This window comes from Baudoinia panamericana (assembly GCF_000338955.1).
Source record: "Baudoinia panamericana UAMH 10762 unplaced genomic scaffold BAUCOscaffold_5, whole genome shotgun sequence".
NCBI lineage: Eukaryota > Fungi > Ascomycota > Dothideomycetes > Mycosphaerellales > Teratosphaeriaceae > Baudoinia > Baudoinia panamericana.
This window is the reverse complement of record NW_006911261.1, coordinates 545,228-573,047: the sequence shown is the minus strand read 5'-3', so window position 1 is coordinate 573,047 and position 27,820 is coordinate 545,228. Positions and strand designations below refer to the sequence as shown.

Sequence of the window (27,820 nt, the reverse complement as noted above, 5' to 3'; positions counted from 1 at the left end):
TCACCGCCGCGGCAACACTTCTTGGACAGCACCTGCGATCGACAAAGTCCGTCCCGCATACCGTTGACGAACCTTCTGCATACGATAAGGCCGCATTGAGCAGAAGAAAGCACCATGAAGCCCGTAGTATCCGCCTTCAATGCATGGACATGGTATGGCTGAGCTTCGAGAAGGCAACATGAAGCTGTACTGAGATGGTTGTAGCATCGTCATCTCCGTCTTCGCGATCATCATCCTAAGCGCAATCGGCAGCATGTTCGCAAACAACCACCACAGCATGATGGGCTCAGATGAGGATCCCGAGAGTGGCAGCGCAGTCGCTGCGGCTGTGTTCGGTGCGGTTGGTGTATACGGCGTAAGTCTTACGTGATGCCGTTTGAGCATTGTTGGAATGGAAACTGATACGGACACTGCCAGGTCTTCCTACTTTTCTGCGCAAGTCAAGCCTTCCTACACCAAAGACAAAGCCGGCAGGGAGAGATAGCATTACGATAGCCGTATGCATGGATGCTGGCACTGATCAACTCCGGAAGACATAGTATGCGGGATATCAGGGCGTTGATGAGGCGTATAAATGCATTGAGGAGCGGATGCTATGCTAGCGAGAATGTTGTTAGCCGCACATCGACGTATACTGAGAAAGACCAACTACACAAGGTCCGCCCAAACAAGTGTGATGGCTGTGTTGCAGTCTCGATGATGCGGCATCTTTCCACGGTGAAGAGGTGTCTCGCTCCCAGCGTACCAGTGACATCTTGGTGTCGACGCTATGCGGACAATTTGGCAAGCAGTCACTGACCCATAGAGAGCAGCGCACTGACGCCCGAGTCATTTTGCGCAGACATATGAGTCGGGTATTTGTGATTGGCACTCGAAGTATTTCGTTGGGCAGAAGGACGTCCAGCGCACCTAGACCTCCAGGCTGACTACAAATGGCAGCTGGCAGCAGCCCTATCTAAACTTCAAAGCACTCCTTGTAAGATTAGGCTGCGCCAATAAGCATCTGCAGGCGACACACGCTATGGCAGGCCTCGCGAGTACTCGTACAGAGCGATGTACACTTCCTAACTAAGACAAGCGGTGATCACAGTACTTCGCTCGGTGGTCCCTCTCCTGTCCCGTACCCATCAACTGTGGCTTTGAACCTAGCCTCAGCAAGATAAACCTCCCAACCTCGCCGTCCACGATCTTCACCCGCACCTTAGGCTCCCTAAACCGCCAATCCGAGCGGCAAGCCCGCACCCACTATTGAGGGCACGCTGCAAGTGCCAGACGAAAATTGTCCTTTACTTGGAGCGACATCTGCCGATTCTCCACGACAGATATCAAAAGGGCACTGGCCGTCCGGTGGCATCTTTGACGGGCCAACCGAGACCGGCGACGCTCTCCAATTGATCAAACATAACCCAGGCCAATCAGGTCAAGACGATCCCCATAAAATCTCCATTTCCAAAAGCCCGCGCACAAGAGGGACACTTCCGATTGCGGTTCGCAATAAGTCGCTGCACGCACTCCCCGCAGAAAACATGGCCGCAAAGCTTGAGAGTTGTATTCCGCAAGTTTGTGTTGCAGACCGGACAGATGGCGACTTTCTGTTTCACACAATCCAAATTAGCACGAACCTCAAGAGAGCAAAGGCGGTAGAGGCATTCACGACGTACCCTCCACTCATCGCTCGTCGCGCTATTCTCAGCCGCTCTCGTCTTCCGCAGCGACTCCACCTGCTTCCGCGAATCTTCGAGCCGCGTCTGGGTCCTCTCCAGCTCAGCTTCCGCGTCGCGCTTCGCTTTTCCAGCGGCTAGAATCTCCTTATCCTTGGCAGAGATAAGGGTCTTGAATTCGCCGATCTGCTTCCGGGATCCCTCCAGACCCATGGCGCTCTCTTTATTCTTCTGCTCCAGTGTCCTGTGCTGCTGCTCAAGCTTCGCCAAAGCGTCCTTACTCTCGGCAATCTGGCGCTCCAAATTCGACACCAGTTCTCGCGCCTTGCCTTCGCTTTCCTTCAGCTGCGTGACAATCTCGCTCGACTTTGCGTTCTGCATCTTGAGGCTCCGCAATTCGCCTTGCTTCATGTCATTTGATTTCATCGCGGCGAAGTACTTCTGATCCGCCTTTGCCTTCTCCGCGTTCAATCGCGCCACGAGCTCCTCCTGGTTTGCGGTCTCGGCTACCTTCTGCGTGGCAAGGGCGGAAGTCTTGCGCCAGGCGGCCTCCATGGAGGAGAGCTCGTTGCTAAGTAAAGCATGCTGACCCTCCAGCGTGCGTAACCTTAACTTTAAAGCCTCATTATCGAGGCTCTCAAGGTCCGTGTTATCGACACCAGCTATGTCCTGGTCAGCACCTACGGAGTCTTCGACCTGGGTCTTCAGCCTCGCGATCTCCGCTTCCAGTGCTGCAATCTTCATGTCTTTGGCTTCCGCCAGCTCCTTGACTAGATCATTCGCGGATCGCCGACTTTCTTCCGCCCGCCGTCGAACTTCAACTTCAGCGGTCACATCATCCCGAGCTTGCCGTATTCGCGCCAAGTCAGTCTCGGCCCGCGCAATCTGCGCCTCGCTGTCGTTGCTATGCTCCCGGTTCTCATCATCAATCTGTCTGCGATACGACGTTCGCTCACTCTGCAGCTTCTGCGCTTCTTCACGCAGTTGCACGTTGGTGGCTTCAAGATCGTTGACGCGCCTTACCACGTCCTCGTATTGGGACTTGAAGGTCTTGAAGATGGATGTCTCGGCATAGTCATCATCAGACAGACTTGCAAGCTTAGTTCGCGCCGCACTGAGCTCGTTGGTCAGGCGCTCGTTCTCCGCCTCGACCTCTTCCACCTGAGCTTTCTGCCGCTCGGCCACGGCAAGCGCCTCCTTGCGCGCAGCCTCTGCCTCCGCGCTCAGGAGGCCGTTCTCGAGCTCACCGTTGACCGCGGAGTGCTCCTTCTTCACAGGCGTGCCCGAAGCCTTGCTCGTCGTCGGCGATGTTACATCCGCGTTGCCGCCCATTATGGCTTGTCGCTCAAGCTTGAGCACTTGCTGACTCTTGGCGCGATCCAGCTTCTTCTCTGCCATCATGTAGCGCTCCACTGCCGCCTCCCATCGTTGCGTCAGTGACTCTTGGTCATCTAAAGCTTTCCGAAGCTGAACGGCATGCTCTTTCTCTTTCGCCAAAAGTTCGTTTAACTGCGCCCGCAACGACTCTACATCTGGTGTTGCGGAGGGGAGCCTGCCAAAGAGGTCCGCTATTGCGCTTCTTATACTTTGCGACCGTGCTTGCAGGTGCTCGCTGAAGACATGGCTGTTCTCGAAAAGCAACGCCGAGCCGTACATTTCTTCGCCTATTGCTCATTCTCAGTATATCGCCTCTTCACGTGACAGGGATAGTGGTGTAATGCATACCCGTGGGCGCTGTGGCGCTAGGTGGCGGAGTTGGTAGGGACGTGCTGGCAAGCACACGGATTTCGTCGAGTAGTTGCGCGAAGAAGCCGTCAACGGCGCGTAGATGGTCGTCATGATAGCGGCACTTCTTGGTCATCTCAGAAAGCTGCTCGTCAAGGTCCCTCTTTTGCCGCTTGTACTCTTTCAGCTGCCGCAAGATAGCATCCTTCTGAAAGCTCTGCAACCGCGCATCGACTTGTCAGCTCACCCGAACTAACCTTGACATTTTCGAGTCAAGACTGTTGGACATACCTCTATCTCCTTCTCCTTCTCATTGTCCATCCGCATGGCCTGGCCATTCTCATCCTTCACGAGACGTTTCGCCCTCGGCGCGCCATCATCGCCATCGGGCAATAATGACCGCTTGCGCTCTTCCATCTTGAGCTTGTCGAAGGATGGAAGCGCTACACCAGCGGTCTGCGTGGTTGTCATTGGAGACCACGAGGCAATGAACACAGGTACTGGCTGTAGCAACGCGCGTTACCATTATTGGCCCACATATACAGTCATAGGGGGCAGGAAGTCTGGCGGAAGCAACTCGATAGGAGTGTAAGCGCTTGAATATGTGGTGGTGGTGGTTTTGCTCGCAGAGGCTGACGGCGCACAAGACTCGAAGTCTTGTCGAAAGGAGTTGCTGAGCGCACAGGCCGTAAGAGCGGCCTAAGGTTGCGAAAACGCCACACGATCTCCGTACGGGGCGGTGCCGTTGCGGGCCGATATCGATAAGTCATGGCTCGCCAACCTCATCAGTCAACTCTTGCATCTAGACCTTGTGGTCGGCTCTTCCAACACAGTAGCCATGAATGATCCATAGCGCGAGGAAATGTCCCAGCTCATCAGCTCAGCCGTGCCCGGCAAGCAGGTTGCACCTAAGGCGCCTGCACGTCGGAGACCAGCTGCTCCGCCAAAACCAACTGCAGCACAAGCAACCGTGCCTGCTGAGACCGAGGCACCTGCAGCCTCGACCGTAAGCACATCTACGGCGCCGGTCCCAAGTGAGCCTGTAGCAAATGAACGCAACATAGCGGATCGGGTAAATGGTGCTGTCGACCTCGGACCTGATGTCCAGCCCCCGCCTGCGGAACCCAGTTTAAGTCGCGTTAAGGCCACCCAAGAGCCACTAGAAGCTCCTGCGACGGGTGCGACTGTTGGTGGTTTGCCAGAGCTTCTTGTAACGGCACAAGAGTCCGACGGTCTATCTGGACTCCCAGTGACAGTGCCGAGTTCTGATGGCACCCTTGAGCGTTTCGTTGACGCTCAGTCAGTCGGAGTTTCCGACCCACTGATTGCGGCGCCTTCGAACACAATTACTACTGAGATCACGAAGCCTCATTCCAGGAAACGCAAGCATGAGTCAGTTCAGTCTGATGCCAACGCCACCACATCGGAGCCAGCTCCATCTAAACGGCCGAAGAGGAGCTTGGCGAGAAGCAACGCACTCGTGCAGGCCGAAGTCAATGAAGACGCAACACCTGCTGAAGCACCACAGCCTTCAGCCGACGGCCCAACCAGACCAGAAGTGCTTTCTGCCGCGAACGCCCCTTCGGTCACAGCCGCGAGGCCTCGATATACGAGGCGTAAGCCTGCTCAGGCAAAGGCAGCATCGGACCAGACTGAGGACCCGCTGCTCAATCCGCAGGAGGAGAGTTCCTCGGGTGTCGCGCCAGATCTGGTGAAACAGACGCGAAGAAGCCGAGTCGCAGCGTCGCGGCAAGTAAAGCAAACCAAGCCGGCATCACAGCCAAAGGGAAGGGGCAAACGGAAGCTTAGCGAGGCGCTTGTCTCTGAGGCTGATCGTGAGACCCCGGAACTTCCTCGATCTGCTACGGACGAGTCAAATGCCACACCAAATCCTGCTGTATCAACTGCGAAGCCACTCAAAAGGCGACGGAAACCAGCTACGCAGCCATCCGAAGACCAGCACAAGGATGCTAGAATGGGTGCAGAAGCAGTGCAGCCACCAGAGGAGCCCAAGGCCAAGCGGAAACGAAAGCGGAAAGGTCCCGATCCTGAGTTGCATCAGATTGATCCAAACACGCTTTCCATGTTCGATCTGAGCCGTGACGCCCATCATGGGAAGGCTTCTGAGCGTGAAAAGGAAATGGAGAAGATCGATTGGGCCGAGGTCGGCCGCAAACGGCGAGAAGAGATCGAACGTGCTGCTGAGTTGCGACAGAAGCAACAGCGTGAGAAGCAGAAGGAGAAAGACCGAGGCGCCGCGCAAAGCAACACGGATGCTGTACCATCAACCGAAGACCGTCCAGCGGGTGCAAACGGTGGCGACGAAGGTGAAGCTCAGCCACCCAACGAGGACAATGGGAACGTGGAAGATATCCCGCCAAGCCAAGGTCCGACCCTCCGCATCGTGAACGGGCAGATTGTTGCGGATGAAGCAAGCCTTACTCTCCCTAATGCGGCGCCTGCGGATGCCACGGCCGATCCCAACCTCCTGATTGAAGAAGATAACGATCTGACCCGTCGAGTCAACCGCTTGACCAATATCAACAACCGTCGCCGTGATCCTGCTGAGCGTGTGCCGGTTCATCGCAAGGCGAACGACCGCTGGACCGACTTCGAAACCGACCGCTTCCTGGACTTGCTCTGGGCATTCGGCACGGACTTCGGTACCATTGCACGATACTTCGCTCCGAGAAGCAGACAACAGGTGAAGACCAAGTTCAATCGCGAGGAGCGTCTTGACCCAGTCCGCGTGAACAATATGCTGCTCCATGTCGAAGGCACTAAACCCGTGTGGCTGCCGACTTCTGGCACTATAAGTCTCGAGCAGTACGCTGCAGACACCAACCAGGATATTGCCTTTTACACGAAGTACGAGAGTGCGCAGCATGCTGAGGACGTGATCCGGGAGAGCATGAAGGGGCGGAGGGAGGATATTGAGGCTGCTCTGGCGGAGGAGGAGCGTGAGAGGGAGAATCGGAAGGCGGCGAAGGCGCTGGAGGAGCAGGCGAAGCGCGGTCGGAATAGGGCGAGAGAGGACAAGCGGAAGGAGAATGCGGGTAAGAAGGTAGGTGGGAGGGGGGGAAAGGCGGTCGGGGCGGGGACAATGAGTGGAGAGGCTGCCGTGGCAGAAGCGGCGGCGTGAGGAGAGCGAAGTAACCGCGTTCAGCCTCGCGCGGTATTTGATGGAGATGACAGAGGAGCGGACTCTACCCAACACTCCGGTGGCTGGCTTGTGGGAATCCCTATATCACTCGATCCTTGTGAGTGGTTGTTGTGGATGTGCCCAAGCGGCATGCTTATAGTCTACGGCAGAGCGACTTTGCGACGGCTGAACGTCTTCACGTGGCACTGGCGACACGTCAAAGAAGTGGAGCGTCCTGCTCACATATCGTAGTCAATGTCATGCAATGAAAACACAGGATGGTCGAATCTGGTGCTGTTGCGCAGGCTTCGGAGTCATCTCACGGGAGGACGGAAGATGCACGCTGGTGGGCACAACGTTCGCAGAGAGACACAGAGCCTTGTGGCCCTGGATGATACACTAATTGTTACGCTGAAAAGGATCCTATCCTGTCGACAACGCTGTCCGCCCGGATGCAACGCGCGTGCTGTGATGAAGAAGACCCAGAATGACCATCGACTGGCCTTCGCCTTGTGAACGCCAAACTCGCTGCTGAAAGCATATACTGAACTCACGCAGACGGCCGTGTCGCCCTTCTATGAGTGTGGCGAAAGGTCGCCATCGTCCTCTTCGTTCAGGATCTCATGCGTCACAGGCGGAAGGTGGTGGTGCGCATGCCCATTAAGCCCGTTCACCTCATGCACCACCCCCTGTTGCCAGCTCTCTAGGCCTTCGTTCTCTTCCGCCAACTTGCCCATGCCACTCGCGTCAAGCTGTTGCTGCATCACGGCCTGCGCGCTTACGATCTCGGCCAGGCGCTTCAGCCTCGGCGTCTGCAGCCAGCTAGGCGTGTAGGTCTCCAAGGCTGTGATTACGCGTGGCTCGGCGATCTCATACGGACCTGAGTCGTCCATGTCTACGGCCTGCAGTAGGAGGACGTCCGACTTCGGGTCGGTGACCCGCGACGCGACGGCCTTCATAATCTCACCATTGATGGGCTGTTCGTAGTCGGCGACAAGGTATTGGTTGAGTAACTTCTGGATTTGGTTGGGTGACAGCCTGCAATATCATGGTCAGTGAGGTCACATTCAGTGCGATCTTTGACGCAACTCACATCCAGCAGATATCCTGAATGATCTCGATGTCATTCAGTGTTGCCTTCTTCAGCTGCAGTAGCTTGGTAGCTTGCATGAGATGTTCGAGCTGAAGGGTGCCTTCCGGCATATCATGGCTTTTGCACCACTCTTCGATCCTCGTGATATTGTAGTTGATTTGCAGTCCTCGCTTCCAGCTCAGGAAGTTTCTCCGCATCAGCAGGTCATTGAAGGCGGTTACACCGACTAACCTCAGGAGCTCCGTGACAGTCTGCGTGATGATGCTGTCTTCGAGATAGTACGCTTTCATTGCCTTGAAGACGTTGTTGAGGAGCGAAAGTAGGTTGTCCATGCTGAAGGCGGGCGTGGCGGAAGAGTTGAGAAGCTTTCCAAGGAAGCGGTTGCTCTCGTTTGTGACAAAGCCGGGCAGCGATTGCGACTCGATGATGGCGGGCACGATCATCTTGTGAAGCTTCTTCTTCAACACCTTCATCCAGGTATGGTAGATGTTGAACTCCAGGCTCTCGAGGTCATGCTTGACAATCTCCAGTAAGCGGTCGTACTCGAAATTGTCTGTCTTTTGTGCCTCGTACCAGTCTTCGGCAAGGAAGACAAACGACAGCATCTCGTGAACATTTGAGAGCCAGAAAGCGCCCGGATTGACCGCCTCGTCACCGTCGTGCTGCATTACTTCCTGCTGGATCGACTGCATGACATTTGCTAGGAAGCGTTCCGATTCTTTCACGAAGCCGTTGTTCCACATCTCGCTTGTGACCAGATTAATCAAGTACGCTGGGAAGAGGACCTCTTTATCAGTGGGTGGTGGCGTGCTGCCCGGCGGCGGGATCTTGAGGTTACGGATCAAGCCCATCGTCACCTCATCATTCAAGCCATCCTCGTCTGCAAGCAGGCTCTCAAGCTCGATCTCGACATTTTCCACGCTTGGGTTGAACGTCGAGCCTGACAGATTCTGCATATGGCCCGGAGCTCCTGTCGCACCGAAAGCCATTGATACGGGCCGTGGATTATACGCGCCTGAAAACCTTTCGGTGTTGATCGGCTCGGGACCGGCACTTCTCCTTTTCGGCTTCTTTGACGCTACGAGATTGATGAGCCCCGAAGGCTGCTGCTGTCCGGCAGGGACAACGATCCCGTTGGAAAGCATCTCTCCATTAACTGGCATTGCTCTCTTCGCATGTTCCAGCTCATCTTGCAAGTCCGCCAACTGTTTGCGCAGACTCAGCTTCTCTGTTTCGCTTACGGTTCGACTCTGTCTGGTGGCCTCTAGCTCCTGACTTGTGTTCTTGAGCGATTCCCGAAGGCTCTTCTCCTCCTCCTGCAACCGGCGCATGTTGGCCTGTGATTCTTCGTGCGCAGACTGCAGGCGTACGAATTCTTGCTCCACAGCGGTAAGCTTCGCGGCATGAATACCTGCCTGGTTTGCCTCGCGCTGTAGGTCATTCGTTCGCGCTTCGAGCGCTGTATGTCGTTCTCGCCAGCTCTTGAGCTGTGCCTCGTAGCTCTGCACCTGGCCCTTGAGCGCCTTGTTCTCGGTTCGCATAGTGCCCAAACTCTGCGTAAGCTCCACCACTTTGTTTTCAAGCTTGTACGAAATCTGTTTCAAGTCGCGAGCCTCCTCTCGCAGCTTCTTGTACCCTCTTCTCGCCTGCTTGCCTCTCCACAGACTTTGCACCAAGACGGCCTTCCGCCGGTAGTCTCGCCATGCCCTCAGACCTCTGTGCTGCCGCCATGCTCGCTGTATGCACCGAGCAGCGTCACCTAGCCTCTTGTCTTGAATCCGCTTTCGGCAGAGCCAACCGCGTGCCGCCGCTTCAACAAGGACGAGATCGTTTCGGATGCGTACGTAACTTTTCCGTTCCTTCTGCCCTCGCCAAACGCGCTGGATCGTGGTTGCGCTTTTCTGTCGCTTCGCCTCCTGGGCTCGCCCGCGGGCAAGCATAGCGCGGACAAAGGACTGAAAGGCGCGGATGCTGCTGACAGCTTCCAAATACCGCCGGCGGTAGTACTTGGCGCGAAGGTTCTTCTGGATGAGTATGGCGGCGCTGTTCAGTCTCTCTGTACGCATGTTCTCCATGAAGGCGAGCATTCCGGCACGGAAGAAGATCTTTGTCAAACCGAGCTGGTATTTGTCAGTACCGTCTTGCTTGCTCTCTCCCAGCACCTTCCGCAAGATCGCGTTTGCCATGTCGCGGATCTCGGTCGTCCATTGCGTTGAAGGTATCAGCATGTAGTAACGCATTGCGAACTCCTCATAGGTCCATCGTGTCGGGTAACCTGCGCATGATATTCGCACCGTTTCCAGTACGCCACATGCTCTGAGCTGGCTGAGGACCATCGGTCCTTCAAACTTCCAGGCTTCTTTGCCTTCATTTGGCTTTATACACCGGATGTAGTGCACATCTGTAGAGTTGATGGTAGTCATTAGCTCAATCAGACTGCTCTTAAAGATGCCGCCAAGCGTAGGCTTTCTGGCGGCTGCCGCCCCGGCTCTCTTCACTGGCGCCAGCACTGTGCCGTTAGCCTTTGGTGCAGCAAGCGCGGCATTATCGCGCTCTCTGACCACAGCCGACGCCTCCAGCATGTCTTTCAAGAACGAGTTGGTCGTGTTCCTAAGCACTTCCAGATGCTCATCCGGCACCGTATCTCTATTCTTTTCAATGAAACCTTCGCTCTCGTAGGTAACGTCGATAGCATAGTGACAAACCGTGAAGGCACTCTTTCCAAACCGCGGCTTCTTGTAGAATCTGTTCTGCTTGTCGCCAGAGATGAAGTTGTGATGCAGCTTGTTCACAAAGCTTTCGTCAGTGCCCATGGGCAATCTGCTCTCCTCGTCCAGCAGTGCCAAGACACCAAGCTTGCCTTCGATCAGGTCAATGCAAGGTTGGTTATCGGAGTACTCGATGAACTCCCATCGAATCTCCTCGCGGATGTACTCTGCTTGCTCCAGCTTGAAGACATGCTGGTTGAACTCCTGTTGGAGCTTCTCGTTGGCGTAGTTGATGCAGAACTGCTCAAAGCTGTTCTTCGCGAAATGTTCGAAGCCGTAGATGTCCAGCACGCCGATGAAGCTCTTGACTTGTTCTAGCGTCTCCTCTGTCGCCAAGAAAGCGTTCATGGTCTCCACTAGCCAGTCGAACAAGGAGCTGTAGATGTACTTCGCCACAGAGTCCCGAACAACCGTTGCTTGCTGTGCTGTTAAATTGGAGATGATCTTCTCCCCGCGCGTAATCAGCTGCTTCTTTACCGTCCACTTGGCAAAGTCGGCAGCATCAATCCCAAGGAGAGCGCAAGCTTTGGCGACTGAAGGGTCCGAAGCTGACAGCTGTGACTCTGTCCGAGTGGAAGTAATCTTTATGTTGCCGAGATGCAGCAGGGCTGCCAGTATCCGCCATAGCGCCTTCTGAACGTCTTGCGACACACCCAGCCTTGTCAGCGCCGATCTTGTCTCCATAAAGTCCGCTCCATCGTCTACACCTTCGATCTGCGTCGCGGCGCCCTGGTTGAGATAGTCGAAGTGCTCTGCCGGCAGCAAGCCAAGCTCTTCCCGTTCTGCGTCGCTGGAGCCTGCTACGAGCTGGTAGAAGATATGGTAGTTCCGCTCCTTAAGCGGCTGGAACACCAGTCGCGACCGCTCGAGCAGATACGTGCGTATCCGTGCACCGATGATGTCCGTCTGAGCATTAAACATGATCTCAATGTACTTGCCAAAGCGACTTGAGTTGTCGTTGCGGGTCGTTTTGGCATTGCCGAAAGCTTCCATGATTGGATTGGTGGCCAAAATCCGCTCCTCCGTCTCGCTCATTGCGTCGCCTGTTGCGGTACGATCCCGCCTTCGCACGCCAGGCTGGTCCGGTGGTTCTCGTGTTGCGAAGTAACGCATAATGTACTTTGCGCTCACGGTCTTGCCTGCACCAGACTCTCCTGAGACAACGATCGTCTGGTTGTGCCCATCCCGCAGCATGTCCGAGAATGCCTCTTCCGCAATGGCGAATAAATGTGGTGCTTGCGAAGCTCGCTGCTTTCCCGCATACACTTGCACCATGCCCGGAACATACAGCGAGTCGACGCGGGCAAAGGGATTCGTGGCGATCAGGACGATGCCAGAATATGTGTAGATCTCCTTTTGCGCATAGCGGAGCTTGATAGCTTGTAAGACGGCGGGCTCGTTAAGATGGGACAAATTCGTCAGGTCGTCGCTGGCTTCGAGCATGGCCGGGTTCATCAAGGGCGGGAGGGTGGACTTCATAGCATTGTCCTCTTGCAGTGCAGCAAGAGTTGTCTCGACGGTACGGTTCTTCTACCATCAGCATCTCCTCAACATTCATCATATGGCACATTCATTCTCACCTCGCCATTCTGCAGCGCGAACACCAGGAATACCTTCTCCCCATCCACCTTCTTCTCCACCACCTCCGAAGCCACCCATCCATCTGTCGCATCAGGCTGCCATGCCTTCGTGCCGACATCATACGTATGCGACATCTTGCCTATGTGATGCCCCGCCGTCACCACTTCACATCTATGGCCGTTTTATGTTTCACGCCTGACCTGCCTCAGCAGCGTATTACCCAAACCCAACGCCAGCGCTGAGAATCCTGGGGTTGAGGGGAAGTGTCAAGGGAACGGAGTCTCCCTCAAAGAAGCAGAATAATAGTACACGCGTCGATGATCAGTTGGATAGGAGTAGGAGTAGCTTCCCGGCATTGCCTTCACTGTAGGAATCAACATCCGCCTAACATTATTGGCGTGCTGTGTCCCTTAAGCCGCCCGTTCAAGCCTCCGTGATGGCGCGAATCGGCACCTCCCGCCCTCCTTACCACCTGCAGGTCACGGCAAGCAGGCAAGGATCACTTCATTTGGGGAACTCTCTTTACGCCCGAAACAGTCACTTCTCCGCAATCGCGCTCGTGCCCGGTGTTTCAGATATTGCTTGGTGGGCGTGAACCTCCGAGTAGTGGAAGTGAGCTCCTAACTGCACACGATTTGCCCGACAGAACACGCACGCTTGTTGAGTTCAGCCTGCGTGAGCTCTAACGATGCTTTACTGACAAGCTCTCATTGGCTTTGCTACACTAGCCCATGCCGAATTTAGCTCAGAACCTCACCGCATTCGGTCAATGCTATCCACCACGTTGCTAACAGCGTCCTCACTATTGCTCGCAATGCCACAACAGACGTCCCGCTGTACTGTGCGATGATACATGTCTTGATATGCGCTTCAGACAGCTATCGTCGATCAGTGCTAATCCAGCATCAACTGCGTCTCTGTAATGCTGGCGTCCCACTGGCTCCTCGGCGGGGGACGAGGTATTGAGGCGCTCAATGTGAGGAATGACTCGGATTCGGAGCAGGCCGAGAACCGCCGATCGTTGAAGGTGCTGTCGTGCGGCTCCGGATGACCATCTCCAGTGTATGGTGGCTTTGCGTTGAGATGTTCATGCCGGCCATTGACGGCGTGGTCTGGATTGAGGTCATCTGTAATAGGAGGTAATGGCGTGTGGCGCGGCTTGATGGCAGACAAACTGCTTTGGAAACATCCGAACTGGCTTAGCAAAGGTCCTTCCGTGCCCGCATGCCGAAAATGATATGACTCCGTACCATTTCGCACATTTTCCTCCTGCTGAGCCTTCATTACTGCATCGAGGACTGCGTTAGCGGTCTGGACGGTCTCAACTAAGGCGCCATCGATAGTTCTCGGCTTCCAGTCACTAATCGCTCGCTGATATGCTGCTTCGAGCTCCGCCGCGTAGTGGCGATTGGAGAACCACTCATGCAGCGAAGCTTGTTTGGCTGTCGGACGTAGTGTCTCGTCGGTGGTCAAACAGCCTCGGATGAACGACTTCGCCTTTCTGCCAACGTTACGCCACTGTGGAAGGGTGTCCATGAAGCCTGTATTCCAGTATTGGGAGTCTTCGAGAGGGTCGCCACGGTCGTCTGAAAAGACGGGACAGCCGCTAAGTAACGTCGCGGCGACGCAGCCGGTTGACCAAATGTCAATTGCCTTGCTGTAGCCCTTCTCGTGTCCTAGATCGCGTGTCGTTGGTGCGTACACCTCGCTGTACTGACGGTCAGTAACAGGCTGACCCTCAGAGTAAACCTAGACTTACGGCGCCGTGTAGCCATATGTGCCAATCACAGTATGCATGCGGAGGACAGCGCGCTTTGCGCTCTGCAACCTTCGTGCTTGCCCGAAGTCAGTAAGCACGACGCGTGCCCCTGGTCTCCATGAAGTGACGAGGACGTTCTCCGGCTTAATGTCCCTATGCACGATCTGGTTGCTGTGTAAGTACTCCACGGCTTCGAGGACCTGGCGAACAATAATCGCTGCCTCCGGCTCGCTCAGACTGCCCCTTTGATCGAGGTAAGAGAGCAGATCGCCGCCTGTGATAAGTTCTTCAACAATGTAATTGTTGTGAGCAGCGCAGAAGACTTTCTCGAGCGATATGATATTTGGATGATTAAGATTGCTTAGCAGATCGTATTCACGAGCGAGACCTGCCTGCCGCCTAGGCGCGAAAGACACAATCTTACAGGCGTACTGCTTCTTCGTCGGCTGCTTTACTGCCACAAAGACAGTACCATTGCCGCCTGACCCAAGCATCCGACCGCTTACTTGGTACTGGTCCTCGAAGCTCCGCACTTCAGCTTGCTTTACTAGATCAAATGCGCTTGGCGTTGCAGCAGGAGGGCCTTGGGTTTGTAGAATGATGGAAACTTGCCTTGTGATGCGAAGTACATCTCCATTGGTAAGGAGTACATCTCCACTTGCTTCTGAGATCGTACTTTCGCTGCCCGGATTGTTGGAATCCAGGCGCGCTAGGACAACAGTGTTTCTTGAAAGAACGCGAACATAGATTAGTGGCGCGACGATTTGGGCTGACTCGTCTCCATCCTCGAATACAACGCAGTGGAAGCGGAGATGGTGTGATGAGACGGTCGGCTCACAGACGCCAAACGCCTGCTGAACAGTTGCCCGACCGATATTATGTTGATCATATATGCGCTGCTTGTCTAGCCGTGCGTTAGCTCGAACACACTTTCACAGGGGCAGACCGTGACTACAATCTGGATAATGGGTGTGGCGGAAGATGAGCGTCGCGACGTGCCGTCTGTGGCGACCGGCTCTGTCCATGTTCATGAGGTTGAGTCATTCAAGGGGAACGAATAAAGGGTGGGTTCCGGCCGCGAAAGGAGGTATGAAGAGAAGGCAAGGCTCATGTGAAGTCGCAAGAGCGAGGTCGGTTGGGAACGCTCATTGGAAGCGAACGCGTAGGTGGCACGCCTGATGCACGCTCACGTGGCTCGATGACGGCCGCCAAGAGCGGGAACGACCGATCACTAGCGCGGGCACAGCAATGCTCATCAAATTCAGCTTCACGTCTCCGCACCACTGCTACTTCGTACCTGACAACCGTCAATCTCATCCCAAGGCGCAAGGTATGCTGTGGCAGAGTACATCCACAGACAATGATCTTTCATACTAATGTGCGTTGTAGTCAAGCTAGCCAGGATGAGAGCGAAGTGGAGGAAGAAGCGCGTTCGTCGCCTCAAGCGTAAGAGAAGAAAGACGAGAGCTCGCAGGTTCGTACCTCGCCCTCACTCACTCCCAGTAATGCTCATGCTGACTCTATTAACAGCAAGTAAACGGCTCGCCTATATCCGAGTGCCAGATGTCGATGCACAAATTGAAGCAAAGCGTCACGCGACCACTCAAAGCTTCGCGCTGAAGGAAGGCTCGGGACCTGACAGCGCTATCACAACCGTCAAGCAGTGGGAGTCGACAGCGGCATTGGCACGGCAGTGAAGCACAAGCATCACGGGGGAGGATATGGCGACGTTTACAGAAAATCATCAAGCTTCTCTAAAACCGGCACGCTTGAGTTGGGAGCTGCCTTTGAGACCTTGACTGGGCAGTACATGTAGCCGCAGTATGTCAGACCGCGTCTGCACTTACCTACTTCATTTTGTCACACCCTCGCTATAGCCCGAGATCGTAGTAGATGCAACTTCCCGTGCGGAAGTTGAAGACGCACGCTTCTCGCGCGCCATCATCGTCAGCCCACACCTTCCGCCAAGTTGCGAGTATGCCTTGAACCTGGCCCAGATATTGACGCTCGTTGAGCTGAACACCCTGAACCGCCCTTCGCCAGCTTTCTGCGTCCGCAAGCTTCGTATCTCTGATTACGTCTAGCACAGCGTCACTCGTCTCAATGGCGAGTATGGGTGCGTCCTTCCACTCGGCAAGCTTCTCTGACCAGCGCTGCTGTGCGGCCTCCACGATGTGATACTTGTTAGACTTCTTGCTTCGATGCTGTGCCATGAGCACTTGAACATTCGCCTTCCGCTCACTGTCTTGCTGGCTTACTTGGCGTCCAAGTGCAGGCGGCCGGAACTTGCCACTTTCATTGCGCAGCTCCTGCTGCAGATGGCTGACCAGGGAGGATATTGGCACATCGGCCTCGTCAGAGTCCGGGTGGAAGGTCTTGGTAACTCTCACTGTGTTGGAGGCCTCGTGGCGAACCGTCACGAGCAACCTCGAGTCGAGGTGACTAGATGGTATCTTCTGCTCCGCAGAAAGCTCGGCACTGATGTTGCTCTCCCAGAGTCGCGCCAATATTTGCAATGCAACATTTCGAGGACCGTCTGACGTACTGGCCTGAACGGTCACGTCGCACCTGGATTTGATCAGCAGATGTCCTCGGACGTCGTGGCCTGGCACAACGAGGATGATGTTGTGCAACCGACTTACCTCCTCTGGAAGGAACTGTAGGCTTGGTCTTCCTTCCTAAGGTACGCTCGCCTGTCGCTGTGACCTTTGCCATATTTGACCATATGCGTGACAATTGCATCGAGACCAATCGAGACACCGACAGCGCCCTCGCAAGCTCTGACAGTGCTCCGATCCCTATGTGCCTGCACGAGGCTGTCGTAACGGCCACCAGCCGCTAGAACGGCGTTCGTTTTTCTCTCGAGAACGCACTGGAACAACATGCCTCCGGCGTAGAACTTGGCATTGACACTGCTAAGTGGCACGACGTATATTCGATGCTTCAGAGACAGTTGAGAGGCATAGGACATCGTAGCCTCAAGCGATGCAATGGCGCTTTCAATTCTCGCTTGGACTTGCTTGCTGCCTTTCGTCGAGATGGCACGTAGACGTATGAAGGCTTTCTCGGGATTCTCGCGAAAGTCGAGCTGCTGTAGATCGTCCAGTGAGGTATCCGACAGTCCGAACTTGCGTAGCTCTGCCCGCACCTTCGACCATGTCCATTGATGAAAACCGAGCTTGCTGAGTATCTCTTTAGCAGTGGAGTGCTGCGCTGTAGGCACTCTGCATAGCTCTAATGCAGAGTCCAGGATATCGTAGTGATTGATATGGATGCGGCTCGATGCGTCGGGCAGCAACTCTGACATAAATTCATCTGCCACCTTCAAGACTTCCGCATCATCAATTGAGCGGTCTTCGCCGGCCAATGCAATGTCATAGTCTACTTCGTCATTCGCTCTTGGTGGGCCGCCTGTAAAGGCATCTCGGTATACTGTGCCTATGCTGTAGGTCTTCTTGATTATGGGCAACTGTCTTGCCAGGTATCTGGCATGCGGGAGGGTGAGATCATATGGCAATTGCAACAAGTTTCCCGCAGCATCGAGGAGCGAGATCACATTCGCGTTGGCATAGTAAGTGGACTTGGGGAAAATGCTCTCGCGGTGGCTCGGCTCGGCGCCGTGACGTCGGAACACCATCTCCAATGTGCTGATGGCTTCTGAACGGCATCGTAGGCGATGAGCATCATCGCTGGGAGCCATAGAGCTGGCTTTCGCATCCCAAGCCATAGCCTGTACCTTGCTTGGACGCTGCACGTCAGAGGCGAACAGTGCAGACAGTATCTGCTGATGGTATGGAGATCGCCAATCAGAGAGCCCACTAATTGCCTGGCGTAATGTCTCATCCTCAATTCGAACGGGCAGAACGTCACTCCTCAGTAATTCTGTGCTTGTCGGGCGTTCCGCAGGCTTGTGAGAGATCAAGCGAGCGATCAGCTTGCCCTGTGCAGACTTTGCACCATTCGCGCAGAGGACTGGTGGAAGGTCGCCTGGTCGGTCTCGAATGTGCTGCAACGACCGGATCCGCTCCATGGCGGTGCCGAATACTTCGCACATTTCGTAGAACATGATGCCGAGCGAATACATGTCCACTTTTTCGCTGTACGTATCTTGTGATCGAGATCTCAGTTCAGGCGCAACGTAAAGCGTTGTGCCAACACTGCGCGTCATACCGCCGCCATCATACATGTACCCGCTTTGACCGTTTGGATGTACTGCTCGTTCCAAGATGTTGTGTTGACCGGTCGTTGCTAAGCCAAAATCACCAATTTTAGGATTGCCTGCCACGTCGATGAAGACGTTGTCTGGTTTCAAATCGCGGTGAATGATTCCATGACCGTGAATGTGAGCCAAGCCTTCCGTGATTCGACGCATGTATTTCCAGCTATCGTCGGTACTCATGCCTTTTAGAACCAAGTCCCGTAGAGTTCGACGCTCACAGTATTCCATCTGTATATACAGCACAGACGGAGGGCGCTGGATGTCTGATCGTCGTTTCCGAAGAGCTAGCGCATACTGTTCCGGGTCACTTTCTGCTGGGTCCTCAGGGTCATTAGAGTGCTCGGACGAGTCGTCACCGCCAAATTCAACATTGGGGTAGCCACTCGAGATGAAGTCCAGACCGCCTGTACTCTGGTATCCAAACCCTACATGCTCCGACTGACCTGAATCCGTCCGGGTGCGCTCATCTGTGACGATTGCGGACGAGTCGTCTTCATGAGCTTGATCTGATATGTCACTTTCGAGCCATGTCGAATAATAACGTACGACATAAGGATGGTTAAGGCGGTTGAGGAGGATGACTTCGGATAAGACTTTGTCTAGCAGGTCGGGTGCTTGCCGGATTTTCTTAATCGCATACACACCGCCATCGAGCTTGTTGCGAGCCTTAACAACCTCGCCAAAGCCACCCTTACCCAATCTGCCAAGCTCTGTGAAGTCGTTCGTATATCGTGATGATGGCTCTCTGTTAGGAGCGTCATAGGTGTGGGAAGAATTATGGCGAGATCTGTAGGTTTTGCGTCGTCAGCTTGCGGTATAGAGCCGGTAACTGCAAATGGCACACATTACCTGTGCTTCGCTGGACTTGCAATGTCGGCGTAGCGCTGCGAGGTGGGGAGTGCAGACTCGGCAGCGTATATGGGCGAGTCCGTTCGGAGGAACTCGCTCGGCAGAAGATCGAAAGCAGACGGCCTCTTATCGCTCTCACTAAAGGTCTTATGGAGAAAGTCGACGAAGGCGTCAGATAGATCGAGACGGTTGAGCAAGGAAGCGGGCGACAGGTACCTGCTGATGATGTCGATGCCAAGAAACATCTGAAGAGTCATCACGCCGAGGTGCCAGATGTCGGCTTTTTGGAGGTTGTGCATGTCGGGGGTTTTGCTATCTGGCTTCCACTTCGTTGGCAAAGCGTCGTGTTCCGTATCCAGCATCCAGTGTCCGAGGTTACCTAGCTTGGGAGCGAGAGAAATGCCATGCATGTAGACACTGCGGCAATTGAGATTTCCATGTGCCAGACCACGATGATGCATGTAGTCTAGCGCTTCGAGCACGTCTACGATGTAATGCCGTGCCTTGTCCGGCTTCAGTATGGCCGTTCCCAGGAGATCGTGCAACGTACCGCGATCTGCATGCTCAGTACATAGAGTTACCCTCGAAGTGTCTCCGTGCAGCTTGTCGACACGGAATGCCAACAAGCCCAGTATGCCTAATAAACGGCGTCCTATCAGCACAAGTTCTCTACCTTTCTCGGCTGCCTTGATCTTCCGAAATGGCATAAGCAATCAAAGGGCCAAGACAATGTCATGCAGTGGCCGTGGGAGTTGGATGGGACAGCGCTGCGTTGTGTGACCGACTTACCTGGATGCCGAAGCTTACGGACCAGCTCCAGCGTTGACTCAGTCTGCATGGTCATTTCTCTAGACCCGGTTATGGTCGTCTTCACCACCGCCACAAGTGGAACGTTCTTGTGGGAGACGACTGGCCGCGCGAGTTCTTCTGCACCTACAGTCGTAGAGCCGCACAGAGCAACCTTGCTGAACTGGGCCACCTCGGATGAAACGATTACTTCCGCGACCTGTTCGAAGTCCAGGATGTCTTCCATGACCGTGGCATCGATGTCACGAACCTCCTTCGCCTACGCAGGAGTACGCTATCAGTAACTACACGTCGGCAATCTCGTATGAAACATAAGGCGAATAGCTCAGGTGGGCATCAGTCGCGTTCGATCGCACGCAGGAAAGAAGAACGAGAGGAGACACATGGTCGAACGTACAGGCTTACGCTTATCTCGGCGCTGCACAAGATCGTCGGCCATTTGACGTAGCACTCGATCCTCTTCTTCCTGGCTCTCGCGATGAAGCCGGCGTTCAGCCTCTTCGGCTTCTTTTGCGTGCTCGGTGGCGAGATCGTCGGCGGTCACTCGTTCCTCCTCCAGGCTTGGAAGAGTGCCTTGTTGCCGAGCACTCACAGCATCCTCAAGGGCATCCTGTATCTCGGAGGCAATTTCGTGTATCATAACTTCACCGAGTAAGGCTTTCGGTCGACTCGCAAGAATGTTACGCACACGCTTCTGCGTTCGCTCATGGAAACCGTCTAGTGACGACACATCAAGCAGGGGCGCAGACTTCGGGTACGTCGCAGTCAGTCTTACAGAGAGTACCACAGAAGCGTCCGGAGCTGAGAAAGCTCGCAGTCTCAGGTTAAAGCTTCGATCGGTCTTACTCCAAGCTGATTTGGACTTGACGTCCTCAAAGTCATCCATGTATATCGATTGCAAGGCCAGGACCTCCTCAGCTTGTACCTCACCATAATTGAATGCTGGTGTCGCCTGTCCGGCGACAACTTTGTAATCTGGTACATGTGTTTTGGTCCTGGATTTAGGCGTCATCGCGTATCGGCGGAAGGCTTCAAGGCCGCATGATGCCGTGCCCCGGGGTAGATGGCTACTTGCAGCCAGACGGCTACAGACCCATCCGTGCTGTACAATGCATGATTTCTGATACACCTATGCTCAGTCTCACAATCTGCGAGAAGTAATGGTAGTCTGCCGAGCAGGAGTCGGAGGTCGTGGGTAGTGCCCGTGGTGGCGTGTCTTAAGCAAGCCCAAGCGAGGTTTGGCCCGCGATACTGGCTCAGAGTCTATCGATAAGCGATAGGGCTGCATCTCCCAGTGAGGCAATTGGTAAACAATCAATCACATAGAGCAATACTACCGCGCTGCAGCTTGTCACTGCCACGTGGGAGTTGCGACAAACACTCATTGACTTTCCACACAGAGCAGAGACATCGTGGAGGCCTCCTACGCATTACAATGTTGCACTGGCTAGCAGGTCAAAAGCCGCCAGAAGGACCACCAGGTATGCTCATCCTGCAAGCGGTTGGCATGCACAACGCTCAACAAGGTAACCGCTAATGCAATGCCAGACCCAGACGCAACAGAATCTCTGGAGCCTCCAGAGACACCAGCCCCGGTGTTCGCTGTTCGAGCGTTCAAGCATGCTATCTGGGGCACCCCGCAGACCACACAGCCAAATGCGCGTCGTTACTCGAACACGGAGCACGTAAGGCCAAGGGCGCAAGGGCCACGAGCAGACCGCCCGCCACTAGCAGCCCGACCGAAAAGCGCAGGTGATGCGCGAGGACTTCGTGACGACCGGGAGCCGCTTGTGCCGGAGCCAGTGGCCTCCCCAACCAAAGGCATACTCTTGACTCCTGGTACTGCGACGGCGAAGCGGAAGACCGTGTCTTTTGGTGATCATGTAAACAATAACGAGGCCAAACGGCCAGTTAAGACTGGCTTGCCTGATGACTGTCCTGGCAAGTTTCCGAGTCCGTGGTCCAACGCGGGCGCGGACAACGATGATCTTGACGAGCATGCTGAGAAGGGGGCCGGGAGTGGCAAGCTCACAAGAGCGCTTGAGCAAGCGCGCGAAGAGTCTGTGGAGCGAACTGCTAAGATGGTGCGACATGACGAGGCTCCCGATGCGGACGGTGGGCGCCCTGTCCGTGACTGCTGCAAAGCCTGGAAGACACAATATGACAGCTACCGCGAGAGCTCACAGCGTGAGATCAGGAAGCTGATCGTCAAGCATAAGGCAGCAAAGAGTTTCGCTAAGGAGAAGGACTTCCAGTGCACAGACCTTGCCGACCAACTACGCATTGAGAAGAAGAGGGCGGAGAAGCTCGAGAAGCGGACGGCTGAGTTAGAGGCTCAGATAGAAGCGATGCAAGCGCGGGTGATGGAAGTAGACCCCAAGGGCCTTGCGAGCGTTACAGCCCGTGGAGCTGGGTCTGCCTCTGGCCTCCAAGAAGTGCAGCCTGACCAGCAGCCACAGACTGGGCAGCTATCCGCAGCTGAAAAGCAACCATTGAAGGCTAAAGCTTCGACGTCAACGCCATCGTATGTGGCAAAGGAGTCAGCCGAGGTAGAGAAGCAGACGTCTTCGTTCGGAACACAGACACGAGCGAGGCAGCGAAGCACTGGTGGCAAACCGAAGACCGACGATCTCTGGGACCAGTCTTTCGCGCCTTCCAGCTTGGCCGGCGTCAGACCCATTGAGCAGCGTGCAGTCTCGCCAAAAGCCGGACGTGCAGTAACGAGCGGAACATGCGCTACTCCACTGAAGTCATTGAGTGTCAACACAATGCCTACGACCAAGCTCACGCGAAGAGATTCTGCGCAGCCGTCCCCACCAGCAGATCGCTTCGCCAAGGAGCCTTTGATACGTCAAGAGGTGATTCAGCCGGCAACGTGCGGAAACCGGGGCAGCGTGGCTCGGAATGACTCTCCGATACTATCTTCTGACCTCCCTGAACCCTCTGCGAAACCAATCACAGCCGGACGTGCGACCTCGATGTCACCGACACCACGCAAAGCCGCTTCCTCCGCTCCTGCAGATGACCCCTCCGTGGCTATACCGGCTTCAAGCCCCTTTGATTTGACGCCGAGTCTGTCGCCCGTCCGCGTTGATGGCAAGACGACATCGTACTTTGACCGAATCTCACAGCAGGCAGCCAAGCCTTCCGCAGTCGAAGCGAAAGACCCAGTCGGGTCTGCCGTTTCGAGGCCGAACATGACTGAGACTATCAAGCCTACCGCAGCGTGGAATGCAATCAATGCGCCTAATGTGGGCAGGCGCGTCACAAGTCTGACAGATAGGAACGGTAAAGAGCTGGATCAAGCTCGTATGGAAGCTGCAAAGGCACGGCTTGCCGCTCGTGGGAGAGTTGTCTCGTGAAGGTGCAGGCAATACTGCCCGCTCAACCTCATGAAATTTAGCATGGTGTTGGGGCCCTGTTTGAGAGTCCCTTGCAGTGTGGGATACTAGTAATTCGTTATTGTACCTTCGTTGGAATCATGTCTGCACTACGCATAAATCTGAGTTCTTAACAAAGCATCTCTTGTGAGAATATTGACCATTTTATACATTACGAAACCGTATCTCTCATATTGTAAGCCTCGAGCGTAGGGTATCGTACCGTTCGCGGTCCAAAAGATGCTTAGCGCAGTGCGTACGTCAACGCATACTGCCCTTAACCACACTCATACTGATCATTATTCGTGCACGCTGTAAACCACGCCTAGCTTCGCCGTCTTACTGAGCAGAGCCGACACCAACTTATTCCAAAGACATCTTCACGCCATAGATTTGCAGTCGCGCAAGCACTCTACGCCGGCATATCGGACAATTGTCAATCTGATGGGCGCACTCCTTGCACGCCAAGACGTGTCCGCAATCGTAGAATGCTGTTGTGACGTCGCGCTCATAGCAAATCGTGCAAAGGCTTTTGTCATCCTCTGTAACGGTCCCTTCGAGATGGAACTTGCCGTGCTTCCTGCCCTCCTGCCACTCACCGACATAGATGCTTCCGGACACAGCGTACGTCAACTTACCGTGACCATGCTGCACGTCGTCCTTCCACTCGCCCTCATAAACGTCGCCTGAGGCGTACACCATGGTACCCTGGCCCTCCTTTTTGCCCTGATAGAAGTCGCCAGTGTAGCTATTGCCGGACATCGTTACAAGCCAACCTTTACCCTGGAATTTATCCCCGAAGACCTCGCCTTGATAGTAATCACAACCAAGGCAATCTTGGTAGGCTTGCCATTTGTGCGATGCAGATGGCACAGTAGTAACCAGCATTGGGTTCGGTTCTTCAGGCGGCATGTCATCAACGTCGCTCAGGTGTACATCACCATCCCCATCTTTAGGCATGTAAATTGGGGTGACGGAGCGGATATATCGCTCCTCGCGCTCTCGCTCTTCTTGCTCATCCTGGTCCTGTTCGGCGCGGAAAGCTAGGTCAGAGTTATGGTCGAGAAACTCCTTGGGTGGCGTCTTCCCATCTTTGAATCGCTGATACGGCTTGCCCTTACGGATCGCTTCAGGCACTTCCCACACCGTCTGCTCCATAATTGTATCGTATGTGTAACGACGGCAGTCGTCGCGAACATACATAACCGCATAGATAACCTCATCATCATATCTGATGCGGCCGTTGCTCAGTGATGAGGCCCGCAAATGACCTGCGTCTTGCCGTTGCGCCCCTTCGTGCGCAGAGACTGCCTGTTTGAACGTCATTGCAGTGACAACGCCGTCTTTGTAGGCATACCAGCGATCCGCCCGGAGGTCGGGCCGAACGTAGACATTGTGTATGTTGGATTGCAGGTGTCCGCTATGGGTGATGGCCGCATACAGAGTGTACCGTTCCGATCCCACCGAAAGAGCTTCCTCTACCTTAACGGTATTTGTGAGCTTGATCCACTTGCGCTGATCTGCAACCCACTCTTGCCTTTGCAGCTCCAAGGTCAGAACTGCAGAGGCGCTGATGGTGGCATGGTTGTTCACGGCCTCTTGGACGGATCCGGTACATTTGGTCCTCAATCTGTTGAAGAAGAAAGCTCCGGTCTCGTAACTCATCAGACTGCAATTACGCTGCATATCCTCGTGGCCGAGCTGCGTGCAGAGCATGTCGGTCAAGCGTCGCAAGCATGTGATGGCATCTGAAAGGCCGTACTTAGCGAACCTTCCATATCCACCCGATCGCGTGCGAGTGAGCATCTTGTACAGAACTGTTTGTATGTCATAGATGAGCTTTGATGGTTCAGCTTGCTGCATTATGAGCTTTCTGAATGGCTCGAAGTGCAGGAGCGGAAGATATGCAGCCATCACTGGCGACTGTCCACAGAACGGCCGCAACCCGGTAGAGTGGATGCTCTCTTCGAAAGAGTCACGTGAATCTGATAACCACAGACACCCTGTCGGATCATTGACAATGCGAATGTAGGCGGAGAATGCGAGTTTATCGTTCCGTAGTAATGGCTGACGCTGACCGTGAGACCTTGCGCACATCTCTTCCGGATAGAAGAAGTACCGGTAGCCGTAGTCGGGAGAGCGCTTGGAGAAGCGATACGCATCCTTCTTGAACATGTGCGTGCGTGGCTCGGCCGGATTGTACACGATCAGCGACAGCTGAACAGCGATCGACCGACGCTTCTTCATGGCGTCTGAGGAGTAGCCCTGCAAAGTCGGGAACGGCAGAACATCGAAGGGCTCAAACTCTTCAAAGTCGGCCTTCTGCATCGTTACGCACTCGAGGTACACAGACACCGCGCCACTGCCGTTACCACGAGGGTATAGCTTCAGGCGCCAGTCATAGTCTCCAACACGCACGATAGGAGATCGCATAAGGTAATGCTTGTTTGGCAGGTCTTTGGTGCCATTAAAGCTCTCCACGAGCCAGTCAACTCGACCGGCGTCGGTTGCGTAGAAGGCCGGATCATCAAGTGGAAAGAAAGTCAGGTTCTCCCAATGCTTAATCTCTAGCGCACTGTGCTCCTCTTTAGTTAAAATGTACTTCATTTCGTCGTCGCAAGGGACGCTTTGATCCTCAACTAGCTCACGCCAGTGAAAGGGAGGTTCCTCTTCATCTTCGCCACCACTTTGTGATTGCTGAGACTCGATTGCTGAGCTACGGTCTGGGCTTCGACTGCGACTCCGGGTCAGCATTCGCCGTGGCGGTGACGGCTGTCTGAGTTGCGGTGGCGGCGGGAAGTTGCTATCCACGGACGGTGGCGGAGGTGTTGGGGCAAACGGGGGCACAGCAGGTGGTTGTTGACTGCCAGCATTATTGGCTAGGCCCCAGGCACTCATTGTTCCGTGATCACTACTGGTGTATGACTGGTCGACGTTCAGTAAAGTCTCGGATGATGAGTGCTGATCACGGTCTGTCGCCGCCGCCATGCTGCCGAAACCCGTCACCCTTCGATAGAACTGATACTGTTGGCTAAAGGCCTGGGCAGGCCCGTTGAGCTAAGTTAGGTGGGACAGTTTGTACTGCTCCAAGAAGCAGTACGAAGTGCAAGTGGTGAGTAGCTGGAGATGGTTCATCTGCATTGGAAGAGAACGGTACTCGAGAAGCCCTAGAGTCGGCTATTGTCGAAGTCCAACAATAGCAATAGGCTACCTCACGAAGTCGAAGCTCACACTGGAGCCTTCCTCACATGCGGCCACAACTGTGCCACGTGCCGCTGACAAGCCTAAAGTTTGCTCCGCACTGTGCGGCTCATAGACTATCACTTTGCGGAGAAACGTATGCAGATTCAAGCTGGTTGATGCAGAGATCTCGCATATGAAGGACGCCGTCGGCACACAGTGAAGCGTAGGCTGCATGCTGCGAGAGAGTTGCATGACTGATGGTGGAGGTTGCGCTAGTGCGAACCTTAAGCGGAGATCCTCATGCTAAAAACGGCGCAGGGTCTCTAGACGCGATACAGCCATGCCTAAGGCTTGACGTTTCACCAGTCCGGCAAGACCACATTGGAAGGATCCATCTTCTGTGGCTTAATCTTTGGCCGTTGCGAATGTCGCTGCCATAATGAGTGGCCAGACGATCGTGGCGTCGGCGTAGACCTGTCATTGTCAGCTTCAATAAGACTTCAGCATCAGCGACTTGGAGCAGATTCACCTTCACGCTCTGGCCATCTGGCTTGATCTTTCCCCAGCTCACCGCCTCGTCCGGTCTCGCTCCTGCATCAGATCCGTCGAATTCATTCGCGGTATTGATATATACCGCGCTCTCGGCGCCGTTGCGCATTAGATTTGCATTTGCAATGTGGTGCTTCACGATGCCGCCACCAAGGATGATCATACCGGAGCTCTTGGCTCTCACTGCCAGCGTATTGATCCGACGAACATCCTCAACAATATCGATCCGAAGCATGGCAGGAGATGACTTGTAGGTGTGGAAGTACAACATGTCACCTAAGCTGCCGTCGGTCAACGCGGGACAGAAAACGGGGATATCGTTCTTGTAGGCCCAGTAATATACCGACCGCTCGTCATTGATCTCCTTACCGAGACGAGCGATGACTTTGCTGGGCGTCCAACAGACTTCACTGTCAGTGCCTTTTGCACCCTCTTGTTCCTCGAGCATGGTGTCCAGAATTGGCATGACCCAATCTTCGAAGGCGCAATAGTTGTTGTTTGGGACTAACAAGTTGCCGATGCGATTCAAGCCTTGCTTCCTCAGAGTCGCTCCGTCTGCGGTGAAGGTTCCGAGGTATGTAGGAGCTAGACACTTGATAAAGTCTTCTTCAACGCCACCTGCAGTGGTCACGATCGCGGAGACGTGCTTGTGTTGAACCAGCCAGCGTAATGTCTCCCTGAGGCCGGATGATATAAGATTCGAGGTGTATCCGAGAAAGATTGTTGTTCTCTCCGCGGTTTCTGGATCCCGCCAAGAACGCATATTGTTAATAATGTTGACTGCTTGGCCGACTGACGTTGCTTGGAATCCGATTTTCGCCATGCCTTCTACGAGAGTAGTGACTTTTAGCTCTGCTTGATTTTGGGGTGCATCAAAGTCCAGCCCTGTGACCGGTACCGCACCATGAGGGACAGGATCAGAAGGTTTAAGCACAGCCTGCGATGCGCCGTTGGGCGCGTCATCCTTCACCATGTCACCGTCCTTCTATTGGTATGAAAAGGATCTATATTGTTATGAGGAATACAGTACAAACCGTGGACGCAAGTTGTCAATTTGCAAGTTGGGGCTGATTGTGCCACCTGCAGGCGAGACGACAAACTGCG

General features: G+C 54.6%; 9 protein-coding genes across 9 annotated transcripts; 3 read left to right on the top strand and 6 right to left on the bottom strand.

Moving 5' to 3' along the window:
• Nucleotides 1-114: 114 nt before the first annotated feature.
• BAUCODRAFT_68491 (uncharacterized protein) lies at nt 115-495 on the top strand (the record flags this gene model as incomplete). The annotated part of the gene is made up of 3 exons (XM_007677249.1): nt 115-152; nt 205-355; nt 418-495. 3 exons carry the CDS (start codon nt 115-117, stop codon nt 493-495), a joined length of 267 nt encoding a protein of 88 aa, XP_007675439.1.
• Nucleotides 496-985: 490 nt separating this feature from the next.
• BAUCODRAFT_106504 (uncharacterized protein) lies at nt 986-4,029 on the bottom strand. Its single transcript, XM_007677488.1, has 4 exons — nt 3,678-4,029; nt 3,387-3,603; nt 1,662-3,325; nt 986-1,592 (listed from the first exon to the last, which is right to left on the bottom strand). Exons 1-4 carry the CDS (start codon nt 3,855-3,857, stop codon nt 1,416-1,418), a joined length of 2,238 nt encoding a protein of 745 aa, XP_007675678.1. The 5' UTR covers nt 3,858-4,029; the 3' UTR covers nt 986-1,415.
• Nucleotides 4,030-4,106: 77 nt separating this feature from the next.
• On the top strand, nt 4,107-6,656 carry BAUCODRAFT_441374 (uncharacterized protein). The gene has a single exon (XM_007677487.1). It carries the CDS (start codon nt 4,249-4,251, stop codon nt 6,526-6,528), a length of 2,280 nt encoding a protein of 759 aa, XP_007675677.1. The 5' UTR covers nt 4,107-4,248; the 3' UTR covers nt 6,529-6,656.
• Nucleotides 6,657-6,832: 176 nt separating this feature from the next.
• Nucleotides 6,833-12,430, bottom strand: BAUCODRAFT_32899 (uncharacterized protein). The gene is made up of 3 exons (XM_007677012.1): nt 11,970-12,430; nt 7,622-11,916; nt 6,833-7,566 (listed from the first exon to the last, which is right to left on the bottom strand). Exons 1-3 carry the CDS (start codon nt 12,102-12,104, stop codon nt 7,104-7,106), a joined length of 4,893 nt encoding a protein of 1,630 aa, XP_007675202.1. The 5' UTR covers nt 12,105-12,430; the 3' UTR covers nt 6,833-7,103.
• Nucleotides 12,431-12,864: 434 nt separating this feature from the next.
• BAUCODRAFT_67753 (uncharacterized protein) lies at nt 12,865-14,559 on the bottom strand (the record flags this gene model as incomplete). Its single annotated transcript, XM_007677193.1, has 2 exons — nt 12,865-13,678; nt 13,730-14,559. Coding segments are annotated over 2 exons (1,644 nt in total), but the record flags the coding sequence as incomplete, so codon positions are not given.
• Nucleotides 14,560-15,363: 804 nt separating this feature from the next.
• Nucleotides 15,364-20,812, bottom strand: BAUCODRAFT_32896 (uncharacterized protein). The gene is made up of 5 exons (XM_007677011.1): nt 20,002-20,812; nt 19,587-19,863; nt 18,798-19,434; nt 16,372-18,735; nt 15,364-16,297 (listed from the first exon to the last, which is right to left on the bottom strand). The coding sequence occupies exons 1-5, from the start codon at nt 20,614-20,616 to the stop codon at nt 15,601-15,603; spliced, it is 4,590 nt and encodes a 1,529-aa protein (XP_007675201.1). The 5' UTR covers nt 20,617-20,812; the 3' UTR covers nt 15,364-15,600.
• A 125-nt stretch (nt 20,813-20,937) lies between these two features.
• BAUCODRAFT_155923 (uncharacterized protein) lies at nt 20,938-23,115 on the top strand. Its single transcript, XM_007677486.1, has 2 exons — nt 20,938-21,085; nt 21,153-23,115. Exons 1-2 carry the CDS (start codon nt 21,040-21,042, stop codon nt 22,964-22,966), a joined length of 1,860 nt encoding a protein of 619 aa, XP_007675676.1. The 5' UTR covers nt 20,938-21,039; the 3' UTR covers nt 22,967-23,115.
• Nucleotides 23,116-23,347: 232 nt separating this feature from the next.
• On the bottom strand, nt 23,348-25,882 carry BAUCODRAFT_69299 (uncharacterized protein; the record flags this gene model as incomplete). Its single annotated transcript, XM_007677317.1, has 1 exon — nt 23,348-25,882. One exon carries the CDS (start codon nt 25,880-25,882, stop codon nt 23,348-23,350), a length of 2,535 nt encoding a protein of 844 aa, XP_007675507.1.
• Nucleotides 25,883-26,272: 390 nt separating this feature from the next.
• On the bottom strand, nt 26,273-27,770 carry BAUCODRAFT_441265 (uncharacterized protein). The gene is made up of 2 exons (XM_007677485.1): nt 26,697-27,770; nt 26,273-26,641 (listed from the first exon to the last, which is right to left on the bottom strand). Exons 1-2 carry the CDS (start codon nt 27,687-27,689, stop codon nt 26,573-26,575), a joined length of 1,062 nt encoding a protein of 353 aa, XP_007675675.1. The 5' UTR covers nt 27,690-27,770; the 3' UTR covers nt 26,273-26,572.
• Nucleotides 27,771-27,820: the final 50 nt, after the last annotated feature.